The sequence below is a fragment of the Sphaeramia orbicularis genome, chromosome 9 (assembly GCF_902148855.1).
Source record: "Sphaeramia orbicularis chromosome 9, fSphaOr1.1, whole genome shotgun sequence".
Lineage (NCBI taxonomy): Eukaryota > Metazoa > Chordata > Actinopteri > Kurtiformes > Apogonidae > Sphaeramia > Sphaeramia orbicularis.
Genome location: NC_043965.1, coordinates 1,461,271 through 1,485,827, shown reverse-complemented (window position 1 = coordinate 1,485,827; position 24,557 = coordinate 1,461,271). Strand labels below are relative to the sequence as shown.

The window sequence follows — 24,557 nt, the reverse complement described above, 5'->3', positions numbered from 1 at the left end:
TTTTTCATCTTTTTTGGGCCTTTTTGACATTGTTTAAAAATTATTTCATGAGTTCTTTTGTTAATTCTGCACCTTATTGTGTTCATCTTCTCATTTTCTTGATCATTTTCATTTTTATCTTCATTGTTTTCATTATCTGGTTCATTTTTTCACTATTTTGTTCATTTTGTTAAGTATTTTGTTTCATTTGTTGACTATGTAGTTAATTCATAGTCATTGTTGTTGTTTTTTATATAATTTCTTGGTTTGTTTTGGTGGACGTTTTGCCTGAAAGGGTTAAAACCAGATCATCTGTGGTTTTAAGGAACTAACCCCAAAATCTGTCCAGTAATGTAAAGTCATTTGAAGAAACAGGAAGTGAAACAGCTCAGACTCGTCCGTTTCATCAGGTTTTTGTGTTTTTTTGGGTTTCTCCACATCCTTTGCTTTTCCTTCGTGCAGTTCAGACTTTGGGTGGAACTCAGTCAAACGTCCTGACGTTTGTACAAACTGGTGAAAACTCACTGGGTTCATGTTCCTGAAGAATGAAGTCAGACTCATGTTTGTTCTGAAAGCTTCAGCTGAATTTATTTACAAAAGAAGGTTTTAAAACGAGGCTTTTCTGCAGATTCATGGTTTGACTTGAACATTTTAAAAACCAAAAAGCACACATTTGTCTTTTTTTTTCTTGTCAAAAATATTCAATTAATTTTCCTGTGGGAAGATATTACAGACGAAAATTAAACAGAATGTGCATTTATTTATAAAGTTTATTTGAGAGAAACAATGCAGCTTCCACAGTTTAACTTCTACCTGTTAAAAACAACTGATGGTTCACAGAAAGAAAGAAAGAAAGAAAGAAAGAAAGAAAGAAAGAAAGAAAGAAAGAAAAAAGAAAGAAAGAAAGAAAGAAAGAAAGATATATGCGTACACATTTTCATCCTTTTGTGTGTTATTTAACACCAGTTGATGGTGTGTCAATGCGCTAACTGCTAACCGCTAACCACTAACCGCTAACTGCTAACCCTCCAGGCCTGTTTTGGCCCGCAGGCCTCATGTTGGACCCGCAGACCTCATGTTGGACCCACAGACCTCATGTTGGACCCACAGGCCTCATGTTGGACCCACAGGCCTCATGTTGGACCCGCAGACCTCATGTTGGACCCACAGGCCTCATGTTGGACCCGCAGACCTCATGTTGGACCCACAGGCCTCATGTTGGACCCGCAGACCTCATGTTGGACCCGCAGACCTCATGTTGGACCCACAAGCCTCATGTTGGACCCACAGGCCTCATGTTGGACCCGCAGACCTCATGTTGGACCCGCAGACCTCATGTTGGGCCCACAGGCCTCATGTTGGACCCGCAGGCCTCATGTTGGACCCGCAGGCCTCATGTTGGACCCACAGGCCTCATGTTGGACCCGCAGACCTCATGTTGGGCCCACAGGCCTCATGTTGGACCCGCAGGCCTCATGTTGGACCCACAGGCCTCATGTTGGACCCACAGACCTCATGTTGGGCCCACAGACCTCATGTTGGACCCGCAGGCCTCATGTTGGACCCGCAGGCCTCATGTTGGACCTGCAGGCCTCATGTTGGACCCGCAGGCCTCATGTTGGACCCGCAGACCTCATGTTGGACCCACAGACCTCATGTTGGGCCCACAGGCCTCATGTTGGACCCACAGACCTCATGTTGGACCCACAGACCTCATGTTGGACCCACAGGCCTCATGTTGGACCCGCAGGCCTCATGTTGGACCCACAGGCCTCATGTTGGACCCGCAGGCCTCATGTTGGACCCGCAGGCCTCATGTTGGACCCACAGGCCTCATGTTGGACCCACAAGCCTCATGTTGGACCCGCAGGCCTCATGTTGGACCCGCAGGCCTCATGTTGGACCCACAGGCCTCATGTTGGACCCGCAGGCCTCATGTTGGACCCGCAGGCCTCATGTTGGACCCACAGACCTCATGTTGGACCCGCAGGCCTCATGTTGGACCTCCTGCCTTTGCGGTCCAGTGTGTAGTGGATGCTGTGGGTGCAGATGTGTGCGTTCTCACAGTCAGATGTGCTCACCTCAGATCACACTCAGACTCCAGTAGTTTCGGTCTAACCCTGGTTACAGCGTCATCAGCTGATTACATCAACACAACGCTAAACCGCCGCTAACGTCCCTGAAGGCGTTTCCTGTTCACACACAGGAAGACCAACGTGAGCCGACAGAAACAAACTGACACAGACCAGTGAAAGTCGGAGGAAATCTGTCGTCTGTGCGTCCTGAACATGAACAAACGGAAACTGAGTGAGTCTGGTTCGCATTTAATATACGGAACAGTTTTGTTGTGCATTTGGAATCGTAATGTCAGTTATAACGCGCACGTGTAAAGGATAAACTAATAATCTGAGGCAGAATATTGTTAAAATTGCAGTTGTTTTTCTTCAGATGTTTCCAGTTGTTGATGTTATTCAGATTTTTGTAGATGTAAACATTATCGTAACTGAACTGTAGTATTCTTTCACTGGTCCGGCCCACTTCAGATCGTACTGGGCTGAACGTGGTCCAGTTTTCATGTGATTAAACCAAGCATGAGTCATCAGCAAATAAGAGAGGCAGGACATTTTTACAAACCATAGGAAGATCATTCATGTCAATCAAAAGAAGGAGAGGCCCAAGAATCGAACCCTGAGGAACCCCACATGTCATTTTAGCTCTATTTGAATTCTGTGTATTGAATGATACATACATTTTACTTGTTTTGTTAGCTTTGTTGCCTACTTTATGACTTTGTCTTCAATTTTTGTTCCGTTTGTGGTGTATTTTGTTCATGATACTTTTTATTTTGTTGATATAAAATTTGTTTTTCTTCGTTTAATTTTTTTATTCGTTTTATTACCTATTTTTGTTCTTTTTTACTCAATTTTAGTCTTTTTTTTTTGCATATTTTTTCCACATTATTTATTATTTTGTACATTTTGTATGTATGTATGTAGTTTTTTGTTTTTTTGTGTTTTTTTAGCTAACCGGCCGACAGGCTGTAAGCTATTGTCGTCATGCGGCGTCTGTCGTTGTCGTCTGTTGTCTGTTACAAAACTTTCAATCGTCTTCTTCTCCGAAACTACAATTCCGATTGAGTTCAAACTTGGTCTACAGCTTCTGTCTGATGATGTCAGCAAAAGTTAGTGAAATTATTTGGATCTGGATCTGATTCTGGATTTGGTGCCACTTTGAAAAATGTTCCCATTATAAGAGATAGGAAGTGGATTGATCCAATAAATCAGTATCAATGATATCAAGTGTGAATTTGAATTTTTTACTGATCTGATTGAATATGAGCAAAACATGGACTATTTCTGTATTAGAATAAATACACAGAACTGGGGGAGAATAAATGGATCTGGATACATTTCCCAAAGCTTTGAATTTGGCCGCTGAGATACAGGAGCACTGGTCCCAGTGTGTCCGTCCACTGTCACTGATCCAACTCCATGGGCTTTACTGGGGAATCAGTGTTGGAGAATATGATGGTGTTTCCACGGTAACTACGGACACACATTATTTTGTTTAATTTTATTAATTTTACTTTTTTTTTTTTTTTTTTTAACTTGTTTTTGCCTTTTTTGTTGCCTATTTTATTTTTTTCTTCAATTTTGTTGAGTTTGTGGCTTGTTTTTTTCATGTTACTTATTATTTTGTTGATTTATTATTAATTTTTGTTCATTTTGTTGCTTAATTTATTCTTTTTTTTATTTCTTTTTAGTCAACTGCTTATTTTTCTACATTATTTGTCATTGTGTAAGTTGTTTATTCATTTTTGTTCATTTTATTTATTATTTTCTGTATATAATCCCAGTGTGTCCATCCACTGTTGGAGAAAATGACAGTGTTTCCATGGTAACTACGGAGCCTCTGAACATCCAAAAATGGTCATATCTGATGACGGCAGACAGTATTGGTTTTTTAGGGTTAACTGAACAAATACAGGGTTCTGGATGGGATGAAGTGATGAATTCTACTAATTTATAAAGTATTTTACTCATTTTCTTCTCACTTCAGGAGAATTTTTTCACTTTTATGCCACATTTTAAGGTTTTTTTTTTTGGTTAATTTTTTTTTCTTATTTTTATTGTATTTTACTCATTTTTTTTCTCACTTAAAAAGTATTTGTTCAATTTTTGCCATATTTTAAGGTTTTTAAATTACTTTTTTCCTCATTTTTCTAGCATTTTGCTCATTTTATTCTCATTTTACAAGATTTTGTACATTTTATCCTATGAATAATTGATTTCAATCTGTATTTTACACCAATTATTTCCATGTATTGATAGGATTAGTGGATCAGCAGGTATGAAACAGTTTAGATCAGTAGATGGTTTTAGTTTTTGAGAGTTAACTGAATAAACACAGGGTTCTGGATGGGATGAAATGATGAATTTTCTTAATTTTTCAAGTATTTTACTCATTTTCTTCTCACTTTAGGAGAATTTGGTAACTTTCATGCGACATTTCAAGGATTTTTGGCTCATTTTTCCCTCCTTTTGGAGTATTTTTGCTCCTTTTAGTCTAATTTTTCAAGTTTTTGTACATTTTGTCCTATCAACAATTGAGGTAAACTGTATTTGACACCACTTATTTCCATGTATTGATCAGATTAGTGGATCAACAGGTATAAACAGTTTAGATCAGTGGATGGTTTTAGTTTCCAGAGGCCGTTTGGGTCTTTAAGGGTTAATCTGAGTTTTAATGCATGAATTAAATACAGGTTTTACACTGAAAAAATGCAAAATGTAGAGGATAATATTATAATAAATCACTTAGTAAAGATCAAATGTAGAAGGAAATCTAGTTGTATATGTGTTTGAGTTTTGTCTCAACAAAATGAACCAAACTCACTTTATTTTCATAAAAAAATCCTACCAAAAAAAAAGGGCAATAAAACAACAGGAATCATAAATGATTCTTAGGGGGATTATTCTATGAGGGTTATGTTGTTGTTTTTTTAAATCACCTATGCTTCATATTCTGCCTTTAATTAAATCAGTAAAATGTCAGTTTTATGGACTTTTAGTGAAAATACCAGAGAATCTGCAGGTTCAGACGATAAACGCTGTTTATTAAGATAAAACATGTGAAGTTTCGCTGTTTCCTGAATGATTAAATGATAGTGAAGTTCAGTTCTGACACCGATGTCACTGACTTTAAACGAGTAAAAGTGAAACTAGAGCAGATAAAAAAAGACACAAATATACAGAATAAGTGGAACAGAGGGCGATAACATGAGGTTTGAACTGGTTTAAAGACGGTTATCGGATTTATTTAGAGAGAAAAAAAGAGAAAAATCTACTTTTCATTTGTTAAATTAAATACAGAGTTCAACAGTTTCATATTTCCAAACAGATACTGAAAAACAAATACGATAAATATGTTGTTAAAGAACTTTTCCGACATGTTCATTACAATAACATTATCTGACTATATTTACTTTACATTTTAAGGTTAATATTGTAGTTTTTTTCTCCGCTTTTATTTGGCCGCTTTAGATACTTTATACAAAACAAAAATTACTTATACACATAAAAAACTGCAGAATACACATTTTTTATGCAGTTGTTTTGTCTGAAATGTAAAAAAAAAACAAACAAAAAAAAAAACCTAAAAAATTACCAAAAATATACATGTCATTTCAAGTGTATTGACTTTTCTGAACTAAAATTGGTGAAGAAAACTGACTGAGAGGTTGGAACAAAAGGAAAAGACAGAGAGGAACTGAAGTTTAACAGGTTTGGACTTAATAATACACTAGAATGGGGAGTGAACTGAGCATGCTCAGATGTCTATGGAAAGAACCAGGTCTGTTCTATCTACACGACTGGAAATTTAACTAGTGACTAAACGGTTGAATTTATATGAAGATTTAAATAACGTTCAGAACGTGTCACCACAGACATGTCAGGGGTTTAAGGGTTCAAGGGTTTAAGGGTTTAAAGGTTTAAGGGTTCAAGGGTTAAAGGTTTAAGGGTTCAAGGGTTTAAGGGTTTAAGGGTTCAAGGGTTTAAGGGTTTAAAGGTTTAAGGGTTCAAGGGTTAAAGGTTTAAGGGTTCAAGGGTTTAAGGGTTTAAGGGTTCAAGGGTTTAAGGGTTTAAAGGTTTAAGGGTTCAAGGGTTAAAGGTTTAAGGGTTCAAGGGTTTAAGGGTTTAAGGGTTCAAAGGTTTAAGGGTTTAAGGGTTCAAGGGTTTAAAGGTTTAAGGGTTTAAGGGTTCAAGGGTTTAAGGGTTCAAGGATTTAAGGGTTTAAGGGTTTAAGGGTTCAAGGGTTTAAAGGTTTAAGGGTTCAAGGATTTAAGGGTTTAAGGGTTCAAGGGTTCAAGGGTTCAAGGGTTTAAGGGTTTAAGGGTTAAAGTCCCATTAAACTGAATAACCACTCCATTGGTTTGAACCCTCACTGAATGAGCAGCCCTCAGGTGCATTATGGGTACAATCCGGCCTTATGCAGACGGCACACTGGGCCGTTGTTGCGGCAGCAGACATTCGTCGTCTTTTACTGCGCGTCAGCTGCACGTCGACTCGCACAAAGACGCGTGTGTACGATGACACAACGAACCATCGAACTGTTTGTCCACGGGACAAAGACGGGACTCAAACCCACGACAACGCGGGGCTTTTCTGGACAAACGACTGACATCAGCATCAGAGCGCCGGCGCCGTCTGACGCCTTTATCCACTCGAACTGGGATCCATAAGAGTTCCATTTAAACCCACTTTATCAAGTGTTTCCAACAGAGGACGGTCAATGGATGAAAATGTGTCTGAAGCACGAGACACGAAACACACGATAAATGTAAAAAGATGAAAACGTAAAGAAAACAACGTAAAGTTTGAAATAGAAACAAAGTACAACAAAAAGACAAAAAAACTGATTCAACAAATAGTAAAATAATGTTAATGTGGAAGAAGAAGATGTTACAGAATAAAAACACCAACAAAAACAAACAATAGAAAACTTACAATAAATGTAAAAACCATGAAACAACAAAAAAAAAACAGTCACTTCTCCATCAGACAAATGGGTGAACGGATTTTTAGACAATACATCTGGAAAATCTTATTTCAAGAAATCTTCCCGAGATAATTTACACTTGTTCCACTGGCAGATTTTTCGTGTGAATAAAGCAAAAAAAAATCCTGAATAAAGCCAAAAAAATATTGAATGAAGCAAAAAAAAACTTGAATAAAACCAAAAAAATCTTGAATTAAGCAAAATATCTTGAATTTTCTCTCGATATTTTGCGACTGTATTCTCGTAGTGACAGTGTTTTTATTTTCGTATGTGGCCCGTATACGCTGTTGTGCGACTTTAATTTTCCAGTTTGAGTTCAATCTGAATCATGTGTTTGTGTCATGTGACGTCTTTCAGCCAATCAAATTAATTGTGATGAACAGGTATCGCTGTCTTTAACCATTAACTTCAGTGGAAACATGATGAACTCCATCACAGATCATTTATGGACACAGATGACATGAAACGCATCACTTCCTGTTTCTTAAGTGGGTGTGGCCAGAAACATCATGGATGAAAGTAGATAAATACACTGAAAAAAACCTGAATGCACTGTTGTGTTTTTAACATCCTTGAGAGTTAAAATCTGCAGTCTCATTTTTTTCATCCTGGGGGCTGGATTGGACCCTCTTGCGGCTGGTTCTGGGTCAGGGTTAGGGTCCCTGTGTTTGCCCCCCCCCGGTCTAAAGTATGTGGTGGTCTGTGCAGGTCTCAGGTGGGTTTGCCCCCCCTGGTCTAAAGTATGTGGTGGTCTGTGCAGGTCTCAGGTGGGTTTGCCCCCCTGGTCTAAACTATGTGGTGGTCTGTGCAGGTCTCAGGTGGGTTTGCCCCCCTGGTCTAAACTATGTGGTGGTCTGTGCAGGTCTCAGGTGGTTCGGCAGTCTGACCAACCTGTCCACCCGACGCTCATCAGACAAAACCAAAGCCAATGCAGCCCCAGAGCATGATGGGAGGAGAGTGGGAGTTAAAGCAGGGGCGGGGTCTCAGTGGGTGGATGACACAGAGCCCCGCCCCCTCCGCCCCCTCAGCCCCCTCAGCCCCCTCAGCCCCCTCAGCCCCTCCTACGCCCGCTCCAGTGACATGTACACTCATGTGGGAACGGTTCCACGAAGCCAGAGGCAGAAGAAGAGCAGCCGAGGCTCCAAGGACAAGAGGACTACCCGGAACCAGGACCAGGACCGGGACCGGGACCAGGAGGCGGCGGCGAGGCTGAAGGGGGACCATGTCCGGGACTCGCCCCTGCTCAGCGCCCTGTCCAGCCTCAGCCTCTCCAGCCCGGAACGACCTTCACCTTTGACCTCCTGGAGCAATGACGACATGAGGGGCGAGGAGGCGCAGGAGGAGGAGTCAATGACGGCGCCAGAAAGGCCCGAAGCGGCGCCAGAAAGGCCCGAAGCAGCACCAGAAAGGCCCGAAGTGGTACTGGACGGGCCCAAAGCGGCGCTGCCGTCATCTCAGGACGTTTATGTGCTCATGGACCCGGTGGACGAGGCGACGGCGCTCCGACACCAACACGTGGCAGAGAACACGGAACGGCGTCAAGGCGTCACGTGTCCACAGGAAAGCGCCAAACCCACCGACGGCGAACAGGAAGTAGAAGGACGACGAAACTACAGGTGAGAAAAATACAGACGAGGATACGATTCAGAACTGGAAACATGAGGAAGAACTGCAATAGAATAGAATAGAATAGAATAGAATAAAAATAGAAAAAAATGGAATAGAATAGAATAGAAAAGAAAAAATAGAATAGAATAGAATAGAATAGAATAGAAAAAATAGAATAGAATAGAAAAAAATAGAATAGAATAGAATAGAATAGAAAAAATAGAATAGAATAGAAAAAAATAGAATAGAATAGAATAGAATAGAATAGAAAAAATAGAATAGAAAAAATAGAATAGAATAGAATAAAAATAGAAAAAATGGAATAGAATAGAAAAGAATAGAATAGAATAGAATAGAATAGAAAAAATAGAATAGAATAGAAAAAATAGAATAGAATAGAATAGAAAAAATAGAATAGAATAGAATAGAATAGAATAGAATAGAATAGAATAGAATAGAATAGAATGTCGTTGTCACTGTAACAAGTACTGTCTAATCTGTGAATTCTATTATTTATTCCAGAACAAAACACATTTACTACCAAAATATTCTCTTAAAAAATATTATTCCATCACATTTTTCCTCAGGGTTCAAAGAAATAGTAAAAATAGAAATTAAATTCACTAATTCAATGTTTTTAGTGGAATATCAACACTTTTTTTTTGAGGAAAAATAATCCCAAAAACACAGACATTGATGGGATCTTTGTGTTTTTCAGTTGATTTCGACACTTTTAAAAGGGTTTTAGATGTAACAGAGGCAGAAACATGTTTGACCCATTTACTTTCGTATTAAACTACTCGGTTCCTGGTTAAATAAATGTTGAATTAAAAAATAAAACATGTTATAGATGAATAGGAGTTTAGAGTCGTTGTGTCGATGAGAAAATAATAAATACAAGTTAGCATGAATAGAACCACCAATTATAGCAATAAAACAATGAGTGCATCAACAGGTTTATAGTTTATAGTGGAATATTATCACTTTTATTTCACTTTACTCATGTTTAAGGTCTCTTTTTTTTTTTTTTTTACTTTTCGTCTTTTCAGTTGAATGTCAGTGATAAAGTCATAAATGTTATTACAAAAGTCACATCAGTTCATAGATAATTATCAGATTATACATTTATTTATTACATTATCAGTACTCATCCACATGTTAAAAAGCTAATACTAAGAAAAAGCACAAGTAACACCAGCAGTAAACACAGGTTTACATCCAGATAAAGTAGAAACAGTTCTGTCATATTATATAGATATGAATGTGATCTGTCGATGCTGACTGTAAATCTGGATGTTGGTTTTGACTGTGGCGCTGAGCTGTTTTGTTTTGTGTTTTGAAAAAGGAAAATTTAATAAATATATTCTTTAAAAAAAAAAAAAAAAAAGGCAGAAACAGGAGGTAAATGTTTTTATTCAGTTTAGTTGATAAAGAATCCTTTCATGGTTTTATATTTATGTCATAAACAGCTCAGGATGCAGCTTTTCTTTTATTTTTTTTTTCTTCTTTCAATTGATCTATTATTTGCTTGTGTTGTTTTGTTAAAAAAATGTTAGAAAATAATGAAAAAAATTATTATTATTGTCTGTAATGGATCAATAATCAGATATAAGACTGACTGAATGACATAAGTCTTTGTAAATAAGGGGTTTTGGTGTTAATTCAGGATGTTTCTGTCCATCAGTAGTCAGTATTTACTTTATTGACTGATTGAAGCGGGAGGAATCAGGATTAATCTGCTGATTTCACCAGAAACTTGAATCTGAAAACTGTTTCTGACTTAAAAAAAAAAAAAAAAAGGAGAGAGAGAGAGAGAGAGAGAGAGAGAGAGAGAGAGAGAGAGAGAGAGAGAGAGAGAGAGAGAGAGAGAGAGAGAGAGAAAACACTCAAACGGATGAATATTTGAACTGTTTTTCTTTAAAAACAAAAACAAAAACAAAAACAAAAACAAAAACACACAACACTGTTGCAGGTAAATTGAACGTTTAACATAATAAATAAATAAATAAATAAATAAATAAATAAATAAATAAATAGATGAGTAGTGGTTGTATGGGGCATGCGCAGTAGCTCCCTCTGTCCGCTGCTCGGTCAGCTGGTCTGTGGACTTGATGGTCCTGGTCTGTGGACTCTGGTCTCGGGTCGGTTTTTCGGACTGTTCGGGATGTGTGACGTCAGTGACTCTGTCCGTGGGTCTGTTCGGTCCGTGGACACAGAGGCGCGTGGGAGGTGAGGAACCCGCTCTTTGTCCCGGTTTGGTCCGGGTTTGGTCCGGGTTTGGTCCGACTTTTACGCCTCGGACGGATCCGGATCCGTGGGTATCCGGGTCTGGAAACTTGCGGACTGGGCGGTTCTGGTGGGTTCTACATGGACCGGCTCGGTCTGGACCGACCCGGACCGGGGTTACATAAGAGCAGGGACCCGGTCCAGGTCCGGTTTAACGGGTTCACAGAGGACCTTTGACCCGTTCAGGACCGGGTCCAGGTCCAACAGGTTCTTCTAAGGTTTTAATCTGATATTTTCTGTTTGTTTGAAGTAATGAGAAGTTTTTATTGACCCGAACAGAAGCAGAACCAGAACCAGTGAAATATATGTGTAATAATAATAATAATAATAATAATAATAATAATAATAATAATATGAAGTAAAAGTGGAAACAGACACATGTTCATTTCATCCTCTGGATTCAAAACAGGCTGCATTTGGTCAAAACAACAACTTTAATCAAATTAATTTAATTTAAGGCTGAGTATTAATAATAGAAGTTAAAGTACTGGTACCATAATGTACAAATACACTATTAGAAGGAAAAGAAACAGGAAAAAAAAGAGGTGTCAAGTGTTTTCAGTGATAAAAAATATATTTATACAGGGGACTGAAGGTGTTTTTAACTACTTTATGTTCAGTTTTACTCTGAAAATGTGGCAGAAATGTGAAGTAAATGTTTTTTATGGTACATCTGGTTGGTAAAAACACTGTCATCATATTATATGTATGTCAGAAACAGATCAGGGTGGAGATTTTTATTTATTCTGACTCACTCTGATTGTGTCTGAGTTGTTTGGTCAGAAAATGATGACAAATATATTTAACACAGTTTTTCAGATGCTCATTTAAAGGGGAAAGTTAACAGAAAACTGTATTTGGACTCTTTTTTTCCTTGAGAAAATGAATCCAACTGTAAAATAATTGTAGATAAATTCATCATTTGATGTAATTGTTGCAGCTTTAACACTTAGATTATTAACAGTTACTGTTGTTTCTGCCTGAACCGGTTTATATTTTATGTTTTGTTAAGTCTGGTTGAAAAAAGTACAGTTTAACAATTTAACAAAAGTAAATGACTCGAGATACAACTCATTTTTATTTTTTTTTATTGATGCACAGATTATTTCCTTGAGTTTTTTGTTCTTAAAATGTCAGAAAATAATGAAAAAAATATGTATAATTATTGTCTATAATCAATAAATAATCAAATATAATACTGACTGAATGATATAAGTCTTTATAAATAAGGGTTTTGGTTTTAATTCAGGATGTTTCTGTTGCTCAATAGTCAATATTTCCTTTATTAACAGATCGAAGCAGGAGGAATCAGGATTAATCCACTGATTTCACCAGAAACTTGAATCCGAAAACAACTGTTTCTGATTTTATTAGAAACTATAAAACTGCTGAACCGAACATCTCGGTCTATGTAATAAATACCTGAATGAATAAACTTTTAGGAATTTATTAGACAAATACTGGAACAGCAGATGTGGAGCTGAAGGCTTTTTTCAGTCAATCCAACTCCTAAATTAAATAATTGTATTTTTTTAATAATTAATGCATGTTGATGTCCTTATAAGTGCTGCTTTTTGATGATATTACACATATACAGGTGGATTTTTTAGAATTAATCTGATTTCTGTGATATTTCTGTGATATTTTGGATCATTTTAACACGATGTTAAAAAAAAAACAGACTTCTTTGACAGCTGTAGTTGTTCGATTTTTAAACAGTGGATAAAAAAGGAAGTTTATGAAGAAGTAAAAGTACAGTGTTTGCCTCTGATCTGTGGTGAAATGGACAAATAAAGCTGCAGAAACATGGAAATATCTCACGTTTGAAGTTGTACATGCTACAGCTTCATTATTGCTGGCGTCATCATAAAATAAACGTATTTCCGTGTGAGTCCGGATGCGTTTTAAGTCTGATTATGTAACGCCGCTGCGCTGCCACATCTGTTTTTGTTTTTGGTTGAAGTGACCTTTGACCTTTACCCCTGCATTCTTTGGTGAAATGTTTTCATAGCAAAAAGGAAACGACCACGAGTTGAAAGTGAAGCCAACGTGTTAGGACGTTCATGTGTAATACCGCTGACGGCCTCTAGGGGGAAACAGACGTTTAACTGTGAATTATTTTGGTATTTCATGTGATTTTCGGTTCCGCTGTGGTTTTATTTGATCTGTTTCCTGGTTGAGAACTGTAGAAGATGTGGTTTTTAGAAATGTCATAATTATTCCAGTCCTCATGTAAACGGTCTAATCTGATTAGATTTAATCAGATTAACATTTGTCCAAACACTCCCATGTCTTCATGCATGAAAACAGGTTCATCTGACTCATCTGAACATGCGTTAAACAAAAACAAAGCACAGAAACTGACACGACGGAGTCAAACGTGAACTGAAGACGATAACAAGAAGTTTCAGACTGATCTCAGGAAAAATCGCATTGCCCGTTATTATAGGATTTGGTGTGCTATACGTTCGCATTTTCATCCTTTCGCATGTTATTCAACGCCATTTGATCGCGCGTCAACATACGCCACGATCTAACCACTAACCCTAAACCTAACCCCTAACTGCTAACTCTGACTGCTAATCACGATAACCCTAAATCTAACCCTAACTGCGCTAACCACTAACCCTAACCGCTAATTGCGCTAACCACTAACCCTAAACCTAAACCTAACCCCTAACCACATACCCTAACTGCTAATCGCACTAACCACTAAACCTAACCCCTAACTGTTAACCCTGACCGCTAATCATGCTAACCCTAAACCTAACCTTAACCGCTAATTGCACTAACTGCTAACCCTAACCCCTAACTGCACTAACAGCTAACTGCGTGGTGTTTTACACGGCGTGAACATATACGCGAGAAACATATAATGCGTACAGATAACACGGCATGTTCTCTGTACGCAATTCATGAAATCACGTCGCAAGTTTGATTCTATGTCAGTACGTATGTGCGAACTCTGAAAGAAATGGTCAAGTAAAAAGGCTCACTGAGTTTTTTTTTCCTCCAGTAGAAAACAGTTTAGAGGTAAAAGTCGCAGTTATAGCCACATTAGTTCTTCATGTTTCAGCCCCTGCTCCTCCTAGGCTCCGCCCCTTTTTTCCAAATATAGTCACTTCCATTTGCCAGAGGCTTTAATCCATGGATGAAATGGTTCCAACTCCATGGGCAGCAGCGTTCTAAAGCAGATTTACGCTCTAATTTCTCCAGTAAATCTGACAAACTCCACCTGTGACTCGGTTCTTTTGGGTCAGAATCCGTTTTAAGCTTCATCCACTGAGTCGTTCTGTTTAATTCGACTGGAGAGTAAAGATTAAAAGGCCTTAAAATAACCCCTGAAACTGTCCAGAGGCGGGGTCAGACCTCTGAAATGTGGAACTCCATGGGTTTGACTGGTGAATCAATGTTGTAGAAGATGACGGTGTTTCCATGGTAACTACGGAGCCTCTGAACGTCCAAATATGGTCATATCTGATGACCATGAAAAGATGAAGAACTGTATTTTACACCCATTATTTCCATGTATTGATCGGATTAATGGATCAGCAGGTATTAAACAGTTTAGATCAGTAGATGGTTTTGGTTTTTGAGGGTTAACTGGATAAATTCAGGGTTCTGGTTGGAGTGAAATGATGAATTCTTCTCATTTTTAAAGTATTTTACTCATTTTCTTCTCACTTTAGGAGAATTTGTTCAGTTTTATTCCATATCTTAAGGTTTTGTGGTTACTTTTTTCCTAATTTTTCATTGTATTTTACTCGTTTTTTTCTCGCTTTAGAAGTAATTGTTCACTTTTATGCCATATTTTAAGGTTTTTTAAATTCATTTTTCCTTATTTTTCTAGTATTTTGCTCATTTTATTCTCATTTAACAAGTTTTTGTACATTTTATCTTAATAATTGAGTTCAATGATCAGTAGATGGTTTTGGTTTTTGAGGGTTAACTGAATAAATACAGGGTTCTGGATAGGATGAAATGATGAATTTTGCTCATTTTTCAAGTATTTTCTTCATTTTCTCTTCATTTTAGAAGGATTAGTTCACTTTTATGCTACATTTAAATGATTTTTGGTAAATATTTTTTCCTGATTTTTCAAGTATTTTACTCATTTTCTCCTCATGTTAGGAGAATTTGTTCATTTTTACACCCTATTTTAAGGATTTTTTTAAATTCATTTTTAGTATTTTGTTCATTTTATTCTCATTTAACAAGTTTTTGTACCTTTTATGCTATGAATAATTGAGTTTAAACTGTATTTTACACCAATTATTTCCATGTATTGATCGGATTAGTGGATCAACAGGTATTACACAGTTTAGATCAGTAGATGCTTTTGGTTAAAGGTGGTGGTTGTTTGGGTCTTTATGGGTTAAACAGTGGTTCTGATCATATTTATCGTCTCATTTTTCTTTTCTTTGCCTGTAGTTGATGTGTCCAGTTTGGTTTTTATGACCTGATGACCTTCCACTGGTGGAGTTTTGAGTGTAAATGTCAGTTGTTTTTGTGTTTTTTTGGTTTCCTGTTGTGAAACAGTGGGTTGTGTTTGTCACTTTATGAATGAGTCAAAGCAGAAGTGGTGTTTGGTGTTTGAGGGTGGAGTCAAAGCCGGCGTGGACTCACCAGGTCGTTCCATGTCAACACCGAGGCTTTATGGGTAGAAAACGGATGTTGTTAAGGCTAGAAATGGCAGGAAACGCTGTTAAACCTGATGCTGTTTGTGGATCCCACCCCCCCATCCCCCTTAGGAGGAGGGGGTTTCCCACCGCTGGTTCTCAGGGTTTATCTAGACCAGGACGGGTCAGAAAAACACCCATGATGCACCAGTGGACGGATCTGGAGCCTCAGAATAAAAGCTGACATGGTGAAAAACAAAGGAAAAGCTCGTGAATCTGGGCTTTTTCTGCTGGAAAACGACAGCGGCTTCAGCCAAACCAGGTCCACGGCTCTGAGGCGGACTTTTAAAGGCCCCTCCCACTCATGACCAAACCTCCCACTGGTGTTTTCACTCATTAATCCACACATCTGCACTTTCCTGTTGCACCTGTGGAAGACGATTAGGTAACGGCTTCATTATCAGCAGGAGCAGTTACATCCACCCTTTTCAGTTTGAACATAAAAAACAAAACAAAACATGAAAACAGAAGAAAACATTAAAAAAATTTTATTGAGATAAATGCAAAAAAGAGAACCTGGAGATTATTTTTACCATTTTAATATACTGACAAATGTTCTAATCTTCCCCTCGTTTCTGAGATTATGGTTGGATTTTTCTTTCTGTTAATAATTTGACTGATTTGACTGAAAAAAATGTATTACGATAGATAAAATAACCAATACATGCAACAGAAACAGCTTTATTATTGGATGGAAACGTAGTAAACACGAGTGTACGTAAACAGACTTTAAAACTGTAATAAAAGTACGATTGTCCTTCAGTGGAATGAACCTCTGACACACACCTCTGTACAACAGGTGCACGATTTACTCTGGTTTTTAAAGTTCGAAAAGATGAAGTTTTCTGTTCGTGAACAAATTATTATTGTTTTTTTTTTTGTTTTTTTTTTACCTCTGCCAAGGAGGTTATGTTTTCATCAGGGTTAGTTAGTTAGTTAGTTAGTTAGTTAGTTCGTTTGTTTGTTTGTCTGTTTGTTAGCAAGATAACTCAGAAAGTTATGGAAGGATTTGGATCATATTTTCAGGAAATGCTCATACTGGAACAAGGAACAAATGATTACATTTTGGTGGTGATGGGGGGGGTGGGGGGGTGGACTGATCTGCTTTGGTGGAGTGCTTTTCTTGTCAACAATAGAATCCTTTAGTCTCTACTGTCAGCACCAGTGTCCTGCTGTCTGCTGTGTCCTCTGGATGGACACATTTGTTGTTGTTTATATTTACTCTGAATCAGCCCTGAGCATTGGACAGAGGAGGTGATAATATTATTTATTTTATTGTTGTTTTATGTTGTTGTGTTTTTTTTTGTTTTTACCTCCTCCAAGGAACAGCGGAGGTTATGTTTTCATCAGGGTTTGTTTGTTTGTCTGTTTATTTGTTTCTTTGTTTGTTTTTCTGTTTTTCTATTTCTCTGTTTGTTTGTTTGTTTGTTTGTTTGTTTGTTTGTTTGTTTGTTTGTCTGTTAGCAAGATAACTCAAAAAGTTATGGACGGATTTGGATACAATTTTCAGGAAATGTTGATACTTTGTTTCTCTTTTTTTTGTGTTTAATAGGTCTATGATTTTGTATTATTATTATTATTATTATTATTATTATTATTAATAATTTGGGTTTTTTTTGGATTGTGTCTGTGTGGTTCCTTATGTCTAAGTACATGTTTATGTAAATGTATAATTTAAAACTAGAAAAGCCCTCGGAGAGCACAGACCTCCACTAAAGCAGATCAGACCCCCCCTCCGATCACCACCAAAATGGAATCATTTGTTCCTGTTCCAGTATGAACATTTCCTGAAAATTTCATCCAAATCTGTCCATAACTTTTTGAGTTATCTTGCTAACAAACAAACAAACAAACAAACAAACAAACAAACAAACAAACAAACCCCTATGAAAACATAACTTTCTTGGTGGAGGTAAAAAAACAACAACAACCCTCTAATAAAAGCCGTATTTGAATACGTCTGTGAGTACAGGAGGTTCATAAACGGCCTTCTCCTTCTCCTTCTCCTTCTCCTTCTCCTTCTCCTTCTCCTTCTCTCTCTCTCTCTCTCTCTCTCTCTCTCTTCATATTTGACTGTTTGTGTGTTTTGCGTCTGTTCTTGGCGTTTGCGTTCGGGAACAAAAGGTCGCCTCCCTCGACACTGTTCATGGAAATATGCAGCGACGACAGGAAGAGACCAGGAACTAAAAAAAAAGCCCGAACAACAGGAGTTTAGCTGACACAACACATCAGAGCTGTCAGGACCAGAACACGGACCTGGACCGGCTCCCAGTCCGGGTCCGGGTTCAGGAACACGTGAGTGTTGTGTGTTGGACGCTGTTGCCGGGTGGCGTCGCTATGGACAGAGTTACATAAGAGGACGGAGAAACTGGAAACAGTTAGTTCTGTTTGGATACCGTCATGAAAACTGGTAAAAAAAAATAAAATACAGGCTGAAGTCCAGACTTTCTGTTATATTCAAACCAGAGTGAAAAACAAAAACATGTTCAATCAGTAAAGGATCAATAACTATTATAGATAAAGGTCAAAGGTCAGCTGTTAGAGGGAAAGTTGGAGAAACACCACAAAAACATAATAAAGATGAAGCAAGAGGTAATATGAGGAAAAATTAGACAAAAAACAATAACAGAAGACGGAAATGACATAAAAACCATGAAAACAAAGTAAAAGATAAAATAAGATACAACAGTATGAAAAAAACACGACGACAAAAATGAGACAAATGACATAAAACGTAACAAGATGAAAAAAGACAAAAAAACGATGACAAGACGATGAAAAAGATGTCAAATATCCAAGAAAACAGACGAAGTAAAAGACGCGACATGATGGAAACGACGTAAAAAGACACGACAGATATTGAAATAAAAAACAAGTAAAAAATGTTTATAAAAAAAACATTAAAGGTGACGTAAAAACACTTTTTTTTTAATGTCGTGTTTTTTGTCTTTTCCAGTTTGAAGGCGGACGGCAGTGGCGAATACGTGAAGGTGAGTTTCCTTCGGTTTAGTTTTAGTCATTTTCGTCGTTAACTTTGTTGTCAGTTTGCGGTGTTTCCCCAGCAGCCTCTGGGCCATGACCCCCCCCCCCCCCCCCCCCCCCATCCAATCAGAACTCAAAGGCCTAGGTGGGAATACGCCCCCATCGCCATAGCAACCACTACGGCCTTGTTCGGGCGGCTGGTGCTGACTGGAAAAGGCGGAGTCACAGTTTCCAATTCACTGGACCTGGACCTGGACCTGGGCCTAGACCTGGACCCAGGCCAGGGCCTAAACTTGTACCTGGACTTGGACCTGTACCTGGACCTGTACCTAGGCCTGGAGCCTAGACCTGCAAACTGGACCAGGACCTGGACTTGGACCTGGGCCCAGAGCTAGGCCTGGAGCTGGGCCTAGATCTGGACCCGGACCTGGAGCTAGACTAAGACCTGGACTTGGACTTGGACCTCGACCCGGGCCTGGGGCCTAGACGTGGACCTGGACTTGAACCTGGACTTGGACTCAGACCTTGACCTGGGCCTAGAACTGGACCTAGACCTGGACCTGGTCTTCAGCTGAATTTACATGAGTTTGTTTCATTTCGTTCTGAGTTTTAAACTTTTTCTGTGGGCGGAGTCACAAAGAAAAACAACATGGAGGTTAAACTGTGTGTGTGTGTGTGTGTGTGTATATGTGTATACGTGTGTCTGTGTACATGTGTGTACGTGTGTATATGTGTGTGTGTGTACATGTGTGTATATGTGTGTACGTGTGTCTGTGTACGTGTGTGTACATGTGTGTGTATATGTGTGTACGTGTGTGTATGTGTGTGTCTGTGTACGTGTGTGTACGTGTGTGTATATGTGTGTGTGTGTCTATGTGTGTGTGTGTATATGTGTGTGTGTGTGTGTGTGTGTGTAATGGGTTGATCTACAGTGGTCCTGTTTGCATAAACAGTCGTCAGACAAAGCTCCGCTGAGCGATGACCCTCGTTGCACAATGACGTTGCCACGGTGACGAGGCCAAGCCTCTGTGTGGGCTCTGGGTCCTGGGGCCCTGGCGTCGGCGCCGTGGACGCTGCGGTCAGTGCGGCTCAGAGCGGGCGGCCTCCACCATCGCTGCTGCGTTGTGTCTGACTGTGCGTCTGTGATGACCTTCCAGTTTTCAAAGGAGAAGTTCTGGTTAGAGACGCCGACGGACGAGCTGAAGAAACAGCTGGAGGCGGAGCTAAAGCTGGGCGGAGCCAACCTGAGGAGCCACGCCTGGTACCATGGACGCATCCCTGACGAGGTCCGATAAAACACACACACACACACACACACAGATATACACACACAGACACACATACTCAGATATACACACATACACCTACACTCACACACACACACACACACACACATATACACAGAGAAACACACACACATACACACACACAGAAAAACACACACACTCATGCACACATACACAAAAACACACACACACACACATACACAAAAAAAAGACACACAGAGACACAGACACACACACAAACACACACACATATACACACATGTACACACACACACACACACACACAAATTCATGTGTTTATGATTAGATTTAAAAACACACATGTATCAGTGAAAACCTTCATGAACGTGTGAATAAACATGTGGTTTCATTTTCTATTATTTTCACTGTTTTACTCACAGACGTTAAATACTGTTAGTACACTGTGTGTATCACTGTGTGTGTTGTCTGTGTGTATTGACTGTGTGTATTCTCTGTGTGTATTGTCTGTGTGTATTCTCTGTGTGTATTGTCTGTGTGTATTCTCTGTGTGTATTCACTGTGTGTATTGTCTGTGTGTATTCACTGTGTGTATTCACTGTGTGTATTCACTGTGTGTATTCACTGTGTGTATTGTCTGTGTGTATTGTCTGTGTGTATTCACTGTGTGTATTGTCTGTGTGTATTGTCTGTGTGTATTCACTGTGTGTATTCACTGTGTGTATTCTCTGTGTGTATTCACTGTGTGTATTGTCTGTGTGTATTGTCTGTGTGTATTCTCTGTGTGTATTCTCTGTGTGTATTCTCTGTGTGTATTCACTGTGTGTATTGTCTGTGTGTATTGTCTGTGTGTATTCTCTGTGTGTATTGTCTGTGTGTATTGTCTGTGTGTATTCTCTGTGTGTATTCTCTGTGTGTATTCACTGTGTGTATTGTCTGTGTGTATTCTCTGTGTGTATTCTCTGTGTGTATTCACTGTGTGTATTGTCTGTGTGTATTCTCTGTGTGTATTCTCTGTGTGTATTCACTGTGTGTATTGTCTGTGTGTATTGTCTGTGTGTATTCTCTGTGTGTATTGTCTGTGTGTATTCTCTGTGTGTATTCTCTGTGTGTATTCACTGTGTGTATTGTCTGTGTGTATTGTCTGTGTGTATTCTCTGTGTGTATTGTCTGTAGTTTATCGGAGGTTTTTCATCAGTTGTTGATGTCGTGCAGATGTTCAACCACAAGAGGGAGACAAAAGTACAGAATAAACAGAAAAGAGCTGTACTTCCACATGTGCACATTCTATTCTATTCTATTCTATTCTATTCTATTCTATTCTATTCTATTCTATTCTATGTATTTCTCTTCTATTCTGTTGAATTCTATTATTATATTCTATGTATTTCTATTCTGTTCTTCTTTGTTGTGTTCTAGTCTGTTCTATGTATTTCTGTTCTGTCCTGTTCTATTCTATTATTCTATTCTATGTGTTTCTGTTCTATTCTATTTTGTTCATTTCTATTATTCTTTTCTATGTATTTCTATTCTATTGTTCTGTTCTATGTATTTTTGTTCTATTGCCCTATTCTATGTATTTCTATTCTGTTATGCTCTGTTGTATTCTATGTATTTCTATTCTATTCTATCCTGTTCTATTCTGTTCTGCTCAATTCTATATAGTTCTATTGTATTCTAATCCATTGTATTCTGCTCTGTTCTACTCTGTTCTATTCTATATATTTCTATTCTATTCTGCTCTGGTGTATTCTATTCTATTCTATTCTATTCTATTCTATTCTATTCTATTCTATTCTATGTATTTCTGTTCTGTTCTATTCTCTATATTTCTGTCTTTTCCTTGTGTATAAATGTTTCTCTGTCTGTAAGACCGCCCCCTTACCTCTGACTCCGCCTCCCCTCAGGTGTCCGACAGCCTGGTGGTGACCCATGGTGACTTCCTGGTTCGTGACTCCCAGTGCATGCTGGGAGACTTCATCCTGACCGTCCGCTGGGAGCAGCAGACGCTGCACCTGCCCATCCGGCGTACGGCGGTGGGGGCGGGCTCATCTGGGCGGGTGGCGTTCCGTCTGGACGACCACGCCTTCGACTCGTTACCCGCCCTCGTCCACTTCTTTGTGGGCGGCCGGGTGGCACTGACCCGGGGGGGCGGAGCCCAGATCCACCGGCCCGTCAACAGGACACTGCCGCTCGGCTACCTGGAGACAGCGTTCTGCGCCGCCAGGCCACGCCCACAGGAGGCGGGCCTTCCTGACAGGTGAGGAAACAAGGCTGGTCATCTACAGAACCCAGTCTGTTTGGGTTTAGGTTCAGACCTGGACCAGGACTAGGACCAGGACCTGGACCGGGACCTGGACCAGGACCGGGACTAGGACCTGGACCGGGACCTGGACCAGACTATGAAGGCAGTATAGATGGACCATGAGGAAAACAAAGTAAAAGATGAAAAAAACAGCGTAAAAATATAACAATAATGTAAAATCAACGTCTACATCACAGTTTCTTTAAAGTTTCTCATCAGTTTGTGATTTTATTTCAAGAGTAGAATAAGTCAGATCACAAAATAAGGACAAATTATTACAAAAAAAGTGAGAAACATCGGCAAAATAATGACTTAATACAGTAAAAAAGAGGAAGTTTTTCTAATAAATGGAGTAATGTGACAAAATAAAAAAACAACTTAATAGTGACATTAAAATAAATGTATTGATTAAGTCATGTAAAAAACACATTTAATTTGAAATTATGTTTTATACATGTATATATATATATATATATATATATATATATATATATATATATATATATATATATATATATATATATATATATGTGTATGTATGAATGAATATTAAATCTGGGTTGAAGTTTTGACTTCTAAGTTTTTCAGTTTGTTGAATTTCATTTTAAATCTGATGGTTTTAACAGGGGGGCGGGGCCTTCCTGACAGCTGAAACTGGATTGGTCGTCCATGGAACCCAGTCTGTTTGGGTTTAGGTTCAGTTCTGTCATATCATCATCATCATCATCAGAACGTTTGAATTTACCACCATTATCTACTTGAACAGTGAAATAAATACAGGAAAATATGAGATTTACACAAAAATAAGCCAAATGTAGAGGATGATATTATATATAATAAATACTGATAAATCTGTAAATGTGGTTAATTTTACAGAAAATTCATTTGTAAGTTCTAATAAAAACAGTTATAGACCTTTAATTCCATCCCATTCTTAACAGAGTCAGCTCTTCTGTTAACGCTTTCGCTAAAGTGTAGTTAAATAGAAACTCCTGTATATTCACTCTACGTATCTGAAACATTCGTCTAATGAAAGTCAAACCTGCTTCTTCCATCTGTGACTTTTCTGTTTTTCACATCATTTTTCCTTCATCTCTAACGCCGTCGTCTCTGTCTCCTCATAGTCCTTCCTCCGTTCACCACCAGAGGGCAGATGTGAGCAGACAAACCGAACCACCGCCGCCTGATTTGTGCACCTTCACACCGAACACTGACGACAACGGTGAGTTTTAAAGTCCAGTTTATTTCTGTAGCACATTTACAACAACGCAAAGTGTACAGAGATATAGGTAACAATACAAGATAAGATAAAAGTAGTAAACATATAACATAGATGTACAAAATAAGAAATACTCAAACCGATCAAACACAAGAATAGGATCAATAGAATCTAATAAAAACACAAGCAGAAAATAAAACTCATAAAAGTCACACACTTGTATTAAAAACCAGTGCAAAGAGGTGCGTCTGTAAAAGAGATTAACAGTTTACTTTAGTTTATTTCAAATATGCAACAAAACACAGTAATCCTACCTAGTGCTTATAAATGAAACAGATTATATGAAAACAAAACAAAACAAAACAAATGAAAACCTGCACATATACATGAAAATAAAGTGACTGTGCACATGTGATATTTCGGGTCAGAATTACCCATATGTGACCTGGATCCGATCTGTTAAAGACAGTCTGAACAGCACTAATCTGACCCAGACCACTTTCATATGTGGTCTGAAATCTGACCCAGAACACTGTCATATGTGGTCTGAAACCTGACCCAGAACACTGTCATATGTGGTCTGAAATCTGACCCAGAACACTGTCATATGTGGTCTGAAATCTGACCCAGAACACTTTCATATGTGGTCTGAAATCTGACCCAGACCACTTTCATATGTGGTCTGAAATCTGACCCAGACCACTTTCATATGTGGTCTGAAACCTGACCCAGACCACTGTCATATGTGGTCTGAAATCTGACCCAGACCACTTTCATATGTGGTCTGAAATCTGACCCAGAACACTGTCATATGTGGTCTGAAATCTGACCCAGACCACTTTCATATGTGGTCTGAAACCTGACCCAGACCACTGTCATATGTGGTCTGAAATCTGACCCAGACCACTTTCATATGTGGTCTGAAATCTGACCCAGAACACTGTCATATGTGGTCTGAAATCTGACCCAGACCACTTTCATATGTGGTCTGAAATCTGACCCAGACCACTTTCATATGTGGTCTGAAATCTGACCCAGACCACTTTCATATGTGGTCTGAAACCTGACCCAGACCACTGTCATATGTGGTCTGAAATCTGACCCAGACCACTTTCATATGTGGTCTGAAATCTGACCCAGAACACTGTCATATGTGGTCTGAAATCTGACCCAGA

General features: G+C 38.7%; 1 protein-coding gene across 1 annotated transcript in view; it reads left to right on the top strand.

Moving 5' to 3' along the window:
- The first annotated feature begins 2,194 nt into the window (after positions 1–2,194).
- Positions 2,195–24,557, top strand: part of LOC115425287 (SH2 domain-containing protein 3C-like) — a 48,034-nt gene continuing 25,671 nt past the window's right edge. Inside the window, exons 1-6 of the mRNA XM_030142721.1 lie at positions 2,195–2,286; positions 7,901–8,654; positions 18,568–18,601; positions 19,751–19,879; positions 21,766–22,118; positions 23,288–23,385. Coding sequence (XP_029998581.1) covers positions 2,268–2,286; positions 7,901–8,654; positions 18,568–18,601; positions 19,751–19,879; positions 21,766–22,118; positions 23,288–23,385 — 1,387 coding nt within the window. The 5' untranslated portion in view covers positions 2,195–2,267. The remainder of the gene's footprint in view (positions 2,287–7,900; positions 8,655–18,567; positions 18,602–19,750; positions 19,880–21,765; positions 22,119–23,287; positions 23,386–24,557) is intronic.